Below are 17,146 nucleotides of genomic sequence, written 5' to 3' on the forward strand. Positions count from 1 at the left end.
AATTACATACATATATTAGACGTTTTAAAGGAATTTGCAACAGTTCACTTCACACAAATATATCTGCTTTGCTCTGTGTACTTTGAGTCATTTAAATATACATATTTTATATATTTAAGTCGATAGCAATTGCATATGCATAGTTATCGATATAAGGCGCCAACGATAGAAATGGCTAGTCGACGATAGTTATTTGAAAGCCATCGAAGATCAACGATAGTCATTGCGATGTCAGGTCTGTGCGACGATATATATTTCAAACCCATCGCTGATTAACGATAGTTATTTTAAAATCATCGATGGATGACAACAATCACGAATAAAATGAACACGCAATAAATAGAATCGCTCCAAGTATTGCAGCGAGAGCTAATCATTCATTTTGGGCTGCGAGAATAAATAAATAAGGATGCGCGCAGTCACTCATACATATATAAATAGGTATGAAGAGCGACATTTGAATTTTGACTAAAAAAAAGTACGCTAGAGCGCAAGTGTCGCTCTTCCAGTCTTCCAGCACAGCGATGCTGTGCTCGCTCTTCCAGCCATCGCTTTCCCGTGCTCTCTTTTTTGTGCTCTTTCTTTTTGTATTTGCTTCTCCTGTGATCGCTTTGCTGTGCTTCTTCTGCTTGAGCTCGCATGCTTAATATAATGCAATGTAAAGTAATGCTGTTAATGAATTTAAGGTCTCTTTATGAATTCATATGAGCAAAAATGTTTGCGCACTTGAAACTTAAGAGTGTATAAGTTATACTCTGTGCTTGGATTGCAATCAGCCAATCGATTGGTTGAGCGAACTAAACTAGAATCATAATACGGGCTCCGGAGTGTAATTTACTTTTATGCTCTCCATAGAAAGGTTGCAAACGTTAACTCCGGCAAATGGTGCGACCAAATATAAAAGCATCCATCGATTTACCTCACTCATTTTAAGTTAGAATCTATACAAAATACTTGAGTTTTAGTTAAGGCAAATCCCAATCCAAACTCAAAGTGTGAAATTCTAATAAGAACATTTGCGTTGACATTGCGCCATTCCTTCTGAGCGCTGGCTTTGCGTGTGTTAATGTGTGTGTGTGTGTGTGTGTGTGTGTGTGTGTGTGTGTGTGTGTGTATGTGTGAGCTCTGCGCCATTTGCATTTTCATAGACGTGAATTTATTTGGGCCTTAAGCAGGCGGCAAAGGGTTGCTAAGAATTATTAAGGTATGCGCCATCATCTGGCGGCAAAATGTGTGTGTATGTGTGTGTGTGTGTGTGTGTGTGTGTGTGTGTGTGTGGTGAGAGTGGCACGAGACGCAGGACAATTCGCTGACAATGGGGCCCGTACAGACCTTGAACTCCACGTGGCCCCTAACCAGCGAGGTGTGCGAACGTCGTGTCCGAGTTTAATTAATTACCGGAAAACTGTTAATATTTGCATTGCCTTCAAAAAGCTCCGCAACCAAGCGGCCATCCGACCATCGGCCCGACCGACCGACCGACCGACCGACCGACCGACCGACCGACCAGAGATCCGCAACGGACAAAAACACAAAGAGCCCAACAACGTGGCCTACAAAGGAGCGGAGTGGGCGGGGGTCGGGGGTAGGTCTGGCCTAGGTTTGTGGGGGCCACACTGAATCGCTGCAGCCCAGCAGGCGTGCACGATGGCGCTTTACATTTTCTTGTTTTTTTTTCCTAATATTTATACCCTGCAGTCATGCAAAAAGCAGGAATATATGTAAGTGTGTGTATGTGTGTGTGAGCGTGTCGAAATGCAAATGAAGATTTATTTTTATAAATATTTATCACAATTTGTCGTCGAAATATGCAGCACATATGCGCTAGAGAGAGTATCTGCTAGTTGGGCACGTTTTGTTGGCTTCATAAATTCTCGAATTTTATTTTATTTCATTTTTTTTCCTTCTATTTGCTGCTCGTAATTTAATTTCTCAAAAAATGCGCTCAAAAGTATGCAATGTCAAATTATGCTGCGCTGCTGGCCCTGTGCGAATTGGCAGGGGCGTTGGGGGGGAGGGTTGGTGGGGTCAGAGGCGAGCAATGGGAGGCATAGCAGTTGGATAGATGGTATGGTTACCTGACCCATGGCCTGGGCGACTGTCGAGTGGTTGCCAAAGGGTTGTGCAAGAGGGGAGGGAAGGGAATGGGAGAAAGGGGGGAAGCGCTGGTTTTAGCCTCCAAATGAACGAGAGCCAAAAACGAAATTTCGCGTTGTCCATTTTGTTAACATTTTTCACAGTTGCACACGTGCATGGCATGCGTATGTGTGTGAGAGAGAGAGAGAGAGAGTGAGGCAGAGAGAGTCTGTGTGTTTGTGTGTGGTATTCTTTTGTATATCCAATTCCAATTGGATTGGATAGCTGCACATTCTGAAATAGAAGTCAACAAAAGAGAAACAAGTTAATGCACTTCGCTTAAAGTGCAACTGCATTTTTAAAGCAAAGCTATTCGAATATTTATGTAGCTATAAAGCGAACCACACACACACACACATACATTAGAGCAGCAATTCGCATTGGCTAACAAGGCGAGGGAGGGAACAAATTGTGTTTGCAATGAATGTGAATTGTTTGATGGAATTTGTAGCATATGGCCAAATCACTAAACGTGGCTAAGCGTGAGTGAGAACGGATAAGGATAATGAAGTGGATCTAACTGTTGGCTTGCATGACATCATCGGTGTTTCAATTAGCCAATTTTTGTTTAACAGAAAATGGGATTTACAATTTCGTTTAAATAAATGAATTAATATGAAATAAATAAAAATTAAACAAGCATAACAAACAATTAAAAAAAATAAAAATAAAAATAAATAAGAATAAAAATCAGAAAATTATCTTAAAATAAATAAATTATTTAATAAATCACTAAAAAAATAATAGAAATCAGTACAGTAAAAAAATTCAATAAGATACAAATTTAAAAAAAAAAATAATAATAATATAAAAATAAAAAAAAAATAAATAATAATAATTATAATAATAATAATAATAAAAATTAACTAATAAAAAAATAAAATAATATATTAAATAAATAAAATTGGTTTACAATAATAAAATATGTGTAAGCGAAAAAAAATAAGTATAAATGAAAATCAAAATAAATAATATACAAAAAAATCAAAATAAATAAAAAAGTAAATCGAAACAAACATAAACTAAAAAAAAAAAAAAAAAAAATGAATTTAATTAATGAAATGATAATGAAAATACGTAATATGAGTATACAAAATTAAACAAAAAATAAAGAAATAAAACTGAGAATATAAAAAGTAAAAAATTTAAATAAGTAACTTATTGATAAATATTTAAATATTACACACTTTAAAATATATTATATTTTTTTATTATATACATATATAGATTATTTATATATTCAATAAAAAATTTAAATCAAGATATAATAAGGTGCACTTAAAAATAAAAAAATGAAATAAATCCCTAAATATTTCCCTTTCATCTCTATTGCAGATGATGGAGCACGCCTGGCACAACTACAAGCTGTACGCGTGGGGCAAGAATGAGCTGCGTCCACTGTCGCAGCGCCCGCACTCGGGCAGCATATTTGGCTCGTATGATCTGGGCGCCACAATTGTGGATGGCCTGGACACGCTGTACATAATGGGCCTGCAGAAGGAGTACAAGGAGGGGCGCGACTGGATCGAGCGCCGCTTCTCGCTGGACAACATCAGCGCCGAGCTGTCCGTGTTCGAGACGAATATACGCTTTGTGGGCGGCATGCTGACACTGTACGCCTTCACCGGGGATCCCATGTACAAGGAGAAGGCCCAGCATGTGGCCGATAAGCTGTTGCCCGCATTCCAAACGCCCACGGGCATACCGTACGCCCTGGTCAACACCAAGACGGGCATGGCCAAGAACTATGGCTGGGCATCCGGTGGCAGCTCGATTCTCTCCGAGTTCGGCACACTCCATCTGGAGTTTGCCTACCTGAGCGACATCACGGGCAATCCGTTGTATCGGGAGCGCGTGCAGACCATACGCCAGGTGCTCAAGGAGATCGAGAAGCCCAAGGGACTCTATCCGAACTTCCTCAACCCCAAAACAGGCAAATGGGGGCAGCGTAAGTAGATCAACTTGAGATATATACATAGATTGAAGTAACGATTCATCATTTGATGCCTACGCGCAGAGCACATGTCGCTGGGCGCCTTGGGTGACAGCTACTACGAGTATCTGCTGAAGGCCTGGCTGCAGTCCGGCCAGACGGACGAGGAGGCACGCGAAATGTTCGACGATGCGATGCTGGCGATCATTGACAAAATGGTGCGCGTCAGCCCCAATGGGCTGACGTATGTGTCCGATCTGAAGTTTGATCGACTGGAGCATAAAATGGATCATCTGGCCTGCTTCTCAGGTAATTTGGGATCTCAGATATATGATATATATATTTGTATGGGATATATTAATGTATGTAATCCTATTTTATTGCAGGCGGCCTCTTTGCTCTGGGCGCTGCCACGCGCCACAACCTTCACACAAATAAATACATGGAGGTGGGCAAGGGCATTACCAACACCTGCCACGAGAGCTATATACGTACGCCCACTCAGCTGGGCCCCGAGGCGTTCCGGTTAGTGGTCAACACCAGCTCACGTTAATCTCGTATTAATCTCTTCCCCATTTTGCCCTTTTGCCCTTCAGTTTCAGCGAAGCAGCCGAGGCACGCGCGCTGCGCTCGCAGGAGAAGTACTATATACTGCGCCCGGAGACCTTCGAGAGCTACTTTGTGCTCTGGCGCCTGACGCACGATCAGAAGTACCGCGACTGGGGCTGGCAGGCGGTGCAGGCCCTGGAGAAGCATTGCCGCACACCGCACGGCTACTGCGGCCTGCGCAACGTATACCAGCAGGAGCCGCAGAAGGACGATGTCCAGCAGAGTTTCTTCCTAGCCGAAACGCTCAAGGTAGACAGCTAACTGAATTGAAATGCAGTTGAATTAATTACCAACCAATTAACTTAACTTCTACCCCTCTGCCCCCTATAGTACCTGTACTTGCTGTTCTCAGACGACTCCGTGCTGCCGCTGGACGAGTGGGTGTTCAACACCGAGGCGCATCCGCTGCCCATCAAGGGCGCCAACATTTACTATCGCAAGGCGGCAGCGACGCTGCCCGCATCGAACGCCTCATAAGGCAGCTAACGCAGTCGCTACTTGGCCGTGTCAATTTTTTTTATTATTATTTTTAAATCAGTCGACTCTCTCTTTGATAGTTGAATTTTATTTTATTTAATTTTTTTTTTTTTTAATTTTATTTGTCTGTTTAGTTTTAGTTAGCTTACCTTTATATATATATATACCTTTATATATATATATATAATAATTTTTAGTAATTTTTAATGTGTATTACGATTAATTTTGATTGCACAATGACAACAATGAATGGATCCTTACCTAGCCGAGTCGTCAGTGGACGGCCTTTAACTATATGTAACATATTTATGCCACTCCATATATATATGTGTATATATATAGACGAGAGGAGACACGCGACCCGACGTAGCTATTATTTATGTGGCAGCCGCCCTGTAGATCAAGTCAAATCAAATCAAACTGAGTACAGAAAACCCTTTGAAAAGCTTCAGATTGATAATAATCTTAATGATATATAGGCACACTCAAACACACAAACACACACACACACATATATATACTCACACAGACATAGACGATATATATACATATATATATAAACTCAGGTGTTCGAATTATGATTTCTTTGAAAACTGTTTTAGCTTTTATTCGATTCTCAATATCTTCCCAACTACAAATCTCTTTAGCACACTCTCTCTCTCTCACTCTCTCTCTATTTATCTATATATCTCTGTATCTAGTAGTAGATCTATTGCATCTAGTTTATTGTACTTGCATCACATTAATGAACTTGCATTTTGAATCTCTCAACTCTTGAAACATTCAGTGGCACATTCTGGGATCGACTTTGTTTTGTATATATATTTCCCTAGCGACAAAATGAAGGCATTAGGATGAGATATAGATTTGCATACAAATCAGATAATTGTCAAGTTATTGTTTATATATATACTTTAGTCTAAATATAATACAAGTAATACAAGTAATACCTATTGTAATAGCACCTAGCTTACTTTAAATAAATGTAACGCATATTACTTTACATCAGCATCAAGCGAAACGAATCTTAAATCAATATATATATATATATATATATGAGAATATATATAAATATACATACATATATTTATATATTGCAAATTAATATAATTAAATTAAATTAAATTAAATAATGAAAAAATGTAGGCAATTGTTTAAGCAAAATATTTATACAATTATACAAGAAGCAAAATAATTTAATTTTTATCGATGTAAAGGTTTTTTTTTTTTTGTATAATTCTAAGCGTAAGATATGTCGAGGATAATGATATTAATATTAACAAATTTAATAATAAACACCAAAATACAAAATTAAATCGAAAATGTTAAATTTTTGTAATCTTCGGCACTTCGGCAACGGCTCTTCAGCTGTGAGAAGTCATTTTAGACAGATACACACACACACACAACACACACACACACAAATAAATAAATAAATGATTATCTATATAGATCGATATATAGTACATACATATTTTTTTTATGTTACATCAAAGTAGTTTTAAGATCGAACGTGAAAATAAATGTATAATTGCGAGTCTAATTAAATTGTAAATGCATGGATAGAGAAAAAAAAGCACGAAATATGTGAGCGAAGCTGTCCCTAGTGGGGGACAGGCGACACAGTGCACGAGGATATTATAAATGCTTAAACATAATTGTATTGGACTAACCCATAAGTTTAATAAAAACCTAATGAATAACATACAAACGGGGCTTAAGTATTATTTGGGACTACGAGAGTCGTAGCCTTGGCACTCTCCATTATGCTTCCAAATTTTCTATAGCATTCAAACCATTCAGTCGTATAAACAAAATGAAAGAAAATTAATATATTATACGTTAGAAAATCAGACTATCAACTGGCAATAATTTTAAGATTAAAACTTCTTTTAGCATACAATTTGACAGATGCCCAAAGTTTTTGTTTAGATGGTTGAAGAAAACTCTGATCCCCTATATATGTATAACATATATAAAATAAAAGATTTTCTAAAGACATAATATACATACATATGTATATAATATGTACTATGTACACACACATACATATGTAAATAATATGTAAACTATAAAATAAGAAACTTGATATTCAACTTTCAAGTTCAATTCAGATTTCTAGTGGTTTCTTTTTGGAGTGGAACCTTCTAGTTCTCTGCGTATTGGTTTCAATGTCACTCAAGCTCAGCTCTAACAGCAAGTCAAACACCACATTTGTTTTTTTTTTTTATTGTGCGTAATTATTCATGTTCAAATCGAAAATACAAAAAATAAAATAAACAAACAAAGAAACAATAATGAAGTGAACCAAAGTGAACCGGAACTAAATTACGAATCTTGTGCGTGTAAATGGGCACATGATTCTGTAATGAATTGTAATTTACTGCCGGGCAGCATATGACCCGCTACGATTCCTTTGCAGGCATGACTCACACTGGAGCAGCTCTATTAAAAAAAGTGTATGTAGTACTTGAGCTTAAGGCGAACAAAGCGCTCTGAGGTTAACAACATTTCACACCCAGACCCGCAGTTGGCGGGTGCAACCCGGAACGGAACGGGAACGCCAGCTCCACAGCTTACAATGCGAGCGGGCAAAGTCCGCAGCAGAGCATAAGGCTGCGAATGGCTGGTCGAACAAAGCATAACCATAAAACGTATAAGAAGCGCGCCCGTCCGCTAGTCGCCGCCCACCACCACAGCCCAAGACACAAAATAAAAAGAAACGAAACGAAACGGAACGAAGGGTGTAGAGAGACTTTAGATTCAAAAGTCATTCCACCCGCGGAGCGCAGACAAAGACAGACAGCTCTGGCTCTGCACTTTGTAGCGCATCAAAAGCATAACGTTAACTGTTGTTCCCTCTCTCTACACTCTTTCTCTCTCGCTCTCTCTGCGTGTCTCTTCGCGCGTTCTCTTTGTGCGGAGCATTGCTGCAGCTCGTTCTCCTGCTGCTCCTGCTTCTTCTGTTTCTTCTTCTTCTTTGTTGGCTAGACGAGTCCGCCAGACCAGCTGAGTTACTTTTTGCCGGTCGCAGCGCCGCAGCGATTATTGATTTTTATTGTTGTGCTGCCCTAATCAAAGCGAACAACTCTGACTTGAGCATACGCTACGTCTCTTCTATATAATTATTATTTGTATGTATATGTATTTTGATAAGGGCAAAAATAGACTTAACAAGTTCAGAAGGTTAGCATGTATTTTTGATTAATTTTGTATATATATGTATATGAATATATTTTGTTGTAAAAATTGTTTTTCTTCTTTGTTAAAGAATTAAACACTGATATATATATTTTTTGTAAAATTTATGATTACAATAAATGAAAGTGTCTGAATAAATCACATAAATAAGTGTCAACTTAATACGCACTCATTGCCATAAATATTGTAGAGTATTCAGCTGTCGGCCTGGCATAAGCCGACTTCTTTGTGTTTTTGTTTTGGTCGTTGACGTTCGCGGCTTCGCTTCTAGCAACCGCACAGTTGATTGCGAGTTTTCGAGCGAGTCGGAGCGTCCGATGCAGCGGTAGCTCTCACAGCAATTTACAGTTGCATCCAGCAAAGTCTTTTTGCCTGTTGCCCGTTGATTCTCTCGCTGCACATCTTTTGCACGTTTGTGTGTGCGTTTTTTTTTCTATTTTGTTTTTGTTGGTTTTCAATTCGCAAGTGCAGTGTTTGTGTGAGCAGAGTCGGAATGCCGTTCCCCATTCATCCACCGAAGCAAATGCCTTGCCCGCACTGGCAGCACTTTCCCATCAGTCCGGTGGACAGCAAGCCGGCGCCGTTTGGCAGCAGCAGCAACGGCGGCGGCCAGAAGGGCGACGCGTCCATGACAGCCGAGAAGCCACCGGAGCCGGTGTCCTATCGCTACTGTGTGCAATGCAGGGCAGCTGGCAAGGATGTGGGCGGCATCGATCAGGATTGAGGGCCATTTGTCCATGCATGCATATCTTCTTCTCCACACACTGGCAATGTCACTGACAGCAGCAGCACCATCCCAGCAACCACCCAACCACCCATTTAGCACGCTCACCAGACACACAAAAAGAACCAAAACCAAAACAAATCGCATCAATTCATATCGAAGCACATCACTGACAATGGAGGGCACAATCTCGAGTGGGCCAGCGATGAGTGCGAAACCTCTTATGATTATGATTATGATTATTTTCAAGCTTTTGTTTTTGTTTCTAAGACTTTGTTGTTTATAAGAATTTCACAATGTGTTTGCCGACTGCCTGTCGTATCTTTTTTATTTTACGTGCCAATCATCGGAACACTCTTCATACAGTCATACGTATACATATACATATACATATACATATGTATATATATTTTATATAATTTGTATACATATACACACATATATCTATAACTATATTTTTGAAACATTCAAAATGCTTAAGCTAAGATTTTGCTACGAAACTTATTTTTTAGACTTCAGACTATATTTGGTATAAAAAAAAATAAAATAAAAACACATAAAAAACGAAAACCAAAACAAAATAAACTCACGACGCATATAAAAACGAGTTTGTTCTACAGACACAGGCACAGAGGCATAGCTACATGTATGTAAATGTGTGCACGTGTGTGTATGCGTGTCATGAGCGAGGTGTGCGTGTGTATGTGTGTGTGTGTGCGTGTTTGTTTTCTTAAGCGGCATACATTTGGTTTTTTTTTTTTTGGGACTTGTTTGTTTGCCTGCTGCTTCTCTTGTTGTTGTTGCTGTTGCTTCTGTTGTCGGATCTTGCGTTACGTTTTCTACTTTTTATCAGTTCTCAAGGTCAGCGGACAGAACAACAGCAGCAGCAGCAGCAACACACAGCCAACACAACATTGAAAACATTTAAAAATGTTGAGCATACGCGCGCGATAAGCATTCGAATCGAAGCGAACAGAAACATCTAGCCCGAGCTCGCACTTAATCCAGCATTTTCCATGCGTTTCGATTTGGGTCTTTCGCTTTCGTCTCTCGCTCGGCCTCGCTTGTTCCCCTCGTTCGTTCTCGCTTGGATGGCCAGCAATGGGCTAATTGGTTCGCACGCAACTGCAGCAATGCAAGCGAGATCTCTCAGCTGGCTGACGAAGTTCAACAAACTGTTCAAGTGCAAAAATAAATACGCACTCTCCCACACACACACACGCACACGCACGCACACCCAGATGTGCATGTGTGTGTCTGTGCGCACTTGTCGAAGAGCAAAAAATGAAAAAAGTGTCTCATCCCAATCCCATACCATTCCATCTTATCAAGCACAGAGGCAATCGAGCCCCCTGCATACACACATACATGCATACATACATATGTATGTACATATGCGTAAGGAATTAATAATATAAGAGATATACAGATGTATGTATGTATGTATGTATGATGCACATGTAAAGTGGCATACAGTGATGAGCTCTTGTCTATTTATGTACATACATATGTAAGTATGCATATATGTACATATGTATATATCAACTTTTATACTTTATAGAATCTATGTATATGCCGAATATTGCATAGGAGCATATTGTACACATATAAAAGGTGTTATACCCAGAATATACCATGCACATGTACATATGTACATATACATACATGTAAATACATACATATATATATACATACATACATATATACTCAGCTTATGCATATATTAATTCATATCTATATCTATACGAAGAATAGCAGATACATATGTAAGTATATGCTCTTAGTCTACATTTAAGGTGTTATACTACATATATATGTACATACATAACTGCATAGATCTTACTTGCGTATGTATGTAAATATTGTATGAACAAAAATACATACATATATATTATGCATAAGAAACTAAGTATATATATATGTATCTAGGATATTGAGGTATTTTAGTACATATGCATAAAATATATATATGCATATATTAACTGTTATACGGTATATGTACATACATATGTATTACATGTGATACATATAGAAAATCTGCATAAACATAGCGTATAAATGAAGTTGTAGTACATATGAAAGCTTTATATACAACAGATCTGCAAACTGTTATACTATTGCAGGGTTAAACGACAAATAGTGCATATACACATAGATATGAATGTACACATTAAAATGGAAGGTGTTATACACGTAGGTACTATACATCTATTGTGTTATACACGCAGAATACTCCATAAGTATACATATATATAAAGGCGAATGCGTAGTGCCTGACTAAGGTGTTATACGAATATGTAAGTGTCATATTTCAAATATATTATCTCTCCTAACTACTATATTACATAGAAACTAATTACATATATACATATATCTATACATACATATGTATGCATGTTATACACATATAGGACAAGTTATATTCCAAATATAGGCCATACTTATGCGCACACATACATACACACATACCGTCTCTCATACATACAGGCATTATTGTAGTCTTATCGTTGGGTGTGCCGAAACTAGAGGTAATATATGTATGTATGTATGTATGTATGTATGTAGGTAGCTAGACTCGCTTTTCTATCGTATCTCTGCCTCTATAGTCACAAACATAAATACATTCCATCGTATCTTTATTAACGGCACAAATTCAAACATATCCGACATACATACATACATCTATAAGTATACATATGTATGTGTGTCTGTGTGTGTGTACGTATACTGATGTTACGACGAATCGCTAAGTATTGCCATAATTAAAAGTAGAAGAAGAAGACGAAGCAGAGGTAGGCATAATAATTCTTTTGGCAAGCATATAAACAAGCAATCTAATTAATTGAATAAACTATGTTAGCTACTTGGCTAACACAAACACAGAATAAAATATTCATATGTATGTATGTACATATATGTATGGTATACCTATGGGTCAAGCGGGGGTGTGGCAAAAGCCTTGCAAAAAGCAAAATTTAAGAACCAATACGAATATATAAGAAAACAATTTCTTTGCTTTACTTCTAGTGGTTCCAGGTGCATTATTTTTGACCTATATTATGTCATTCACCTAGCCACCCTAACACTCTGAACGCGTATTACATAGTCGTTTATGCCCAACGACACCATGGCAATCCGTTCTGCTTCTAAATGGATTCTGGATTCAGTACAAGATCAATTTCCTTATCGCCCATATCCCACAGTTGTGGAACGTCTGGCGCCAGGCTAATCGCCCTGGTCGTCATGGATATGCAGGTAGGGCCAAGAGACAAAAACATTCGGGCTCAGATTGCCATAAATCAAGCGAGAAAGTTGAGTCGTGATGGGCATACGAAAAGTCTCAATCAATCCTAAACTGTTTACAGAGGGCAGCTTATCTAGCACTCGCTCATGATTGGATAGATCAGCAGAATTTATAAGACGTACATTGATTATGTAGAAATCGAAAAAGAACTCCAAAAAAATAAAAAATAAATAAATAAATAAATAGCTTGGTGTTCATATGAAATAAACTATATTCATATTTATATAAATGAATTTGCAGAATATGACATAACTGTTATTGCAAAATGATAAATAATAATAATATAATAAGAATAATACAAAAATGTAAAATAATTTATTCATGATAAAATTTTACACAATCAATTAATGGATAAATCTGCAGCATAAATTATATTAACTCAATTTAAATAATGTACAAGAACTGTTTATTTATCAAAAAGAGCCATAAAAACGGTATTTCAAGAATAATTTCATTTAATAATATCGTATAAAGAAACCCTGAAATTTTTGCCTGTTTAATAAATTTGATTATATCATTAATTCATATTCATACGACTCGTCTTAATGGCCGAGGCCTTGACTTTTAAAATGAAAAAAATAAAATGAAATAAGAATAAAATACTAAATTAATATATATATACATATATTTATATATGCTTTAATGTAAATTTATGTCCATTAATGGAACGCGAATGTATACATTTCATATATGTATATTATGTATGTAATTAAGAGTCATATTTTTCTGTGCATATTCATGTATTATACTTAATAGTTATGATTAAATATACAACGAATCGTTTACATAAACTAACAAAAAGTAATTTTATTTTCTTATCAGTTTTATGTAAATCTTATAAGAATTCAGCACGCACTTTAGATAAATATACAAAGTATCATAAATATATTAATGACCAGATATATTTATAATATTGTTGTAAAATCTTAACAAAAATGTGTTTTATAAAATATCAAGAAGAGCCGCATTACATTAAAAAATCGAATAAACAATTATTTCCAATTCAAATCTTAATCAAATTGGATTTCCCTATGGGAATTGAAATGCAAAACAGTCTGGCAGCGCTGCCGGCGAATAACGAAAAGAACAAGACAAAGAGAACACAGCGCGCGAAGTGGAATCGGAACCAGTGCAACTATCGTTGGCACTGGGCAAAGCAGCTGGAACGAGTGGTTCGCAATGAACAATATCGGTGCATCGGTTCGTTTATTCGATGCTGAGAGAAATGAAGCCGATTTTGAAAAGTTAACTTGAGCAGACAGAGAACAACAGCGCCCACACACCCACCTAAACGGCTGCCACGCAGTTGCCGTTGCAAGCAGCCGCAATTTCTAAGGTACGTGGCCCAACAACTGTCGCGAAGCGTGACCGTGCAATATGGATTATCAGTACTACGACGACGAGGCGGACTACGCAGACGAGGAGGACGGCCTCGGGGCCGGCGGCGGTGGCCATGCGAATGCCTACATCGATCACGAGCAGCTGGGGAGCCATGAGTACAGCGATGACAACTACGGCAGCGCCATGGATCGCCTGCTGGACAGCTATGAGCACTGCATCCTGCCCTCGCTCACCCAGGTGGCGGGCTACATAGTGCCGCTGCTGCTGGGCTGCCTGCTGTGCCGGCTGCTGAGCGCCGTCTATGCGCGACGGGCACGGCTTGTGGCCAGCGCCAGCTGCAGCTGGCAGGAGGCGAACAGCATGAAGCTGGCGCCGCTGCATCTCATCAATGCGCTCTGCGGCGCCGGCATCCTCTATGCGACGCTGGGCCAGCGCATGCTAATCCTGCAGCTGCTCACCGGCATTAGCTATGCGCTGCTCCAGCTGGTGCGCCTGGGCAAGGGACGACGCCCCGCCGTGGCCCTAGCCGTGCTCAGCATCGGCAGCCAGTTCATCTACGAGCTGGCCATCTGGCAGAAGCCCGACGACTGGCCCCAGCTGCGCGGCCTCCAGATGGTGACCAACATGAAGGTGATCTCGCTGGCCTTTGACCTAACAGCTACGGGCGCTGCCGGCCTCCACATGCCCAGCATTGTCGCCTACTTCGGCTACATCCTACATCCGGCCACCTGTGCGCTGGGCCCCTGGCTGAGCTATGCCCGCTACTTGGAGGCGCTGCACAACAAATCCCAGCTGCGCCGCAATCTCTGCCAGATGCTGCTCAATGTGCTCCTCAGCCTGGTGGCGCTGCTCGTCAGCAACTGCATTGCGCCCACGCTGAGCGAGCTGAACGCTCCGGCCGAGCCGCTGGAGGCCTACCAGGGTGGCTGGAGCCACTGGCTGCTCATGTACACCGGCGCCCTGAGCGTGCGCACCAGCCACTACTTTGTCAGCCTGCTCAGCCAGGCGCAGCTGGCCGCCGTCGGGCAGCGATTGGATGTGGGCGCCGGGACCCAGGGGCTGCTCGGCGATCTCGTCGTGCGTCCGTGGCGCATCGAGTGGCCGCATTCGCTGAGCGCCCTGGTCCGCTGCTGGAACATACCCATGCACGAGTGGCTCAAGCGCTACGTCTACGCCACGTCCAAGCAGGAGCGGGTCCAGACTGAGGGCCACTCCCAAACCCAGACCCAGACCCCGACCCAGGCCCACTCGCGCAACAGCACTATGGTGGCCGTGTTCTGCACGTATATCGTGTCGTCGCTGCTGCACGGCATGGACTTCCGCATCTACCTGGTGCTGCTCTCGCTGGCCACTTTCGCCGAGGGCGAGACGATGCTGCGCCGCCATCTGGCCACGCTCTTCGGTGCCTGTGTCACGGCCAATCCCTGCCCGGGCGCTGAGCGCTGTCGCTACGCCCATTGCCCGCGGCGCCGGGGCTGGCGCAGCTGCAGCTCCTGGCTGGTGAGGCTCACCAATCTGGGCTTCAGCCTGCTCGCCATTGCCCATCTGGCCTACCTGGGCGTCGTCCTGCTCAACGAAACGCTGCTCGGCGACTCTGAGCACGAGCTGCCCTTCATGTACCACTGGTCGGCGGCCGGTTACCTCAGTCACTACGTCGGCATCGGCATGTTCGTGCTCTACATGTTCCTGTCCTAAGGCCTGCGGTGCTCCACTCACGCTGGAGCCCACAGAGAGACGGCTCCTCGCTCCCGATGCTCTATTCATTTCCAATTGGGCAACTGCAGCGGCTTCATGTGATTACTGCCACAGCATATACGATATACTTACACACACACACACACACACACACACATGCATTATATACCCATTTATATACACACACACATACATATGTACATCATTGGAGCCAGCTCCCAGGCAGCTCTCGATGTCCGAATAATCGAACTGATTTTTGACAACTGTGAATCTCTTTAAAAGCTATTTGTATTTTTATCATATATATTATACACCCATTATATATAGATATATATGTATATACATATATGTGTAACGTCTGTGTGTCTGTCCACCTGTACTCTAATGAATGTAAACTACAAGGTTTTAATATAATATACATATATACATACATATGCAAATGGAAACGTTTTTTCACATGGTACACTATGAACTTCAGTGTACCTTAACTTAACTTAGGTACAATAGTTGCATACCTTTACAGCACTTGGTACATTGCGGCATATCTAGCTAGACACTTGGTTAAAATATTGAAATACCCTTCAAATTGTTGGTAAATCGTGTCTTTTCATGCTAGAAATTTACCTATTGCACACTGTACTTTTCAGTACTTTTTTTTAAAGATCTGGAACACATTTCCTTCAAAGCCTTCCGCTTTGGCTCATATGTGCTCCAAATAAATATTCCTTTAAAAAAAAATATAAACAAACTTTTGTTTGATGCGTTCAACTAGTAAATACACATAAAAGATTCTTAGTATATAATAGATTCTTGGTATTTTTCTCTTACCTATGCCAAGTCATATCTGCGAAGACTAGTATCATCTCTGTTGCTGAAAATGTACCTAGAAGAATAAAAACAAACTTTAGCTGAATGTGTTTAAATAATAAAAGAAATAAATATAAATTCTTCTAAATATAAATATAAATTAATGACACATCCTTCCTTCACTATTTATCTCGTAAAAGAAAAAGAAAATCAACTCTTGCTACACATTTCCTTCACCATTTATGGATGTGGCATATCTGCTGTGCTATCAATCTAGAGATTTTTTATGGGCGAGTCCATTTACTGCTTAAAAATTTTACAACTTTAATTTCGACGAAAAATGAACAATAATATGAATGCAATGGCGAATCAATATCAAATAAATTTTAAATTAAAATAAAAATAAAAATAAACGGTTTAGATTTTGAGCTTCTATATAGTCTAAGAATTATCTTCGTGCCCTTTTTGGAACAATATATCCAGACACTGACATCCCCTATTGTTCGCTCTAATTTCGATATACACATATATAGAAATTTACATACACAAGCACAAGACTACAGCTTCTATTTTAGTACCGATTATATAGAGTATGTATATTTGTCGTAATGTTTTCTTGATCTACATATTTTGGTGCACTTCCGGGTACAAAAATCTTCCGTTTACAACTCAGGATAATCTCGATAAATCGGAAATCCACTTTAAGCAAAATTCGTTTTCGATAATTCTCGATAATTTCATAAACCACACAAAATGGAAAGCCCTTGCCATTTCGAATTATCGAGACTCGACTGTACCAGGTAACCCTAATTTTCTATTGTGTGAGCTCTAACATAAACTACCGTAACTTGTACTAAAAAACGTGCTAAAATGGGTACATTAATAATTTACCCTTGCACCTTGTTATCGATAACTCCTT

At 39.8% G+C, this 17,146-nt stretch overlaps 3 protein-coding genes and 1 long non-coding RNA gene across 8 annotated transcripts in view; all 4 read left to right on the forward strand.

Moving 5' to 3' along the window:
* The window catches only part of alpha-Man-Ia (alpha-Mannosidase class I a), an 81,239-nt gene extending 75,081 nt beyond the window's left edge, over positions 1–6,158 (forward strand). For all 5 annotated transcript variants that reach the window (XM_089264078.1, XM_089264077.1, XM_089264076.1 and 2 more), the window contains 5 exons: positions 3,472–4,084; positions 4,154–4,378; positions 4,456–4,594; positions 4,666–4,927; positions 5,009–6,158. In XM_089264078.1, coding sequence (XP_089120204.1) covers positions 3,472–4,084; positions 4,154–4,378; positions 4,456–4,594; positions 4,666–4,927; positions 5,009–5,155 — 1,386 coding nt within the window. In that variant the 3' untranslated portion in view covers positions 5,156–6,158. The remainder of the gene's footprint in view (positions 1–3,471; positions 4,085–4,153; positions 4,379–4,455; positions 4,595–4,665; positions 4,928–5,008) is intronic.
* LOC149090703 (uncharacterized) overlaps positions 1–6,866 on the forward strand; it is a 128,259-nt gene extending 121,393 nt beyond the window's left edge. The window contains exon 2 of the long non-coding RNA XR_016197352.1: positions 5,505–6,866. This is a non-coding gene — a long non-coding RNA (uncharacterized LOC149090703). The remainder of the gene's footprint in view (positions 1–5,504) is intronic.
* A 1,742-nt stretch (positions 6,867–8,608) lies between these two features.
* On the forward strand, positions 8,609–9,684 carry LOC115563937 (uncharacterized). The gene is made up of 2 exons (XM_089264302.1): positions 8,609–8,771; positions 8,828–9,684. Exon 2 carries the CDS (start codon positions 8,850–8,852, stop codon positions 9,078–9,080), a length of 231 nt encoding a protein of 76 aa, XP_089120428.1. The 5' UTR covers positions 8,609–8,771; positions 8,828–8,849; the 3' UTR covers positions 9,081–9,684.
* Positions 9,685–13,477: 3,793 nt separating this feature from the next.
* On the forward strand, positions 13,478–15,838 carry por (Protein-serine O-palmitoleoyltransferase por). The gene has a single exon (XM_030387669.2). The coding sequence runs from the start codon at positions 13,762–13,764 to the stop codon at positions 15,418–15,420; it is 1,659 nt and encodes a 552-aa protein (XP_030243529.1). The 5' UTR covers positions 13,478–13,761; the 3' UTR covers positions 15,421–15,838.
* The last annotated feature ends 1,308 nt before the right edge of the window (positions 15,839–17,146 follow it).

This window comes from Drosophila navojoa, chromosome X, assembly GCF_054131105.1.
Source record: "Drosophila navojoa isolate 15081-1374.11 chromosome X, UAZ_NAV_1.0, whole genome shotgun sequence".
NCBI classification, from domain to species: Eukaryota; Metazoa; Arthropoda; class Insecta; order Diptera; family Drosophilidae; genus Drosophila; species Drosophila navojoa.

What these genes read in the sequence shown, in the direction of transcription:
- LOC115563937 (XM_089264302.1), top strand. Translation starts at nt 8,850, where the DNA reads ATGCCGTTCCCCATTCATCCACCGAAGCAAATGCCTTGCCCGCACTGG.
- por (XM_030387669.2), top strand. Translation starts at nt 13,762, where the DNA reads ATGGATTATCAGTACTACGACGACGAGGCGGACTACGCAGACGAGGAG.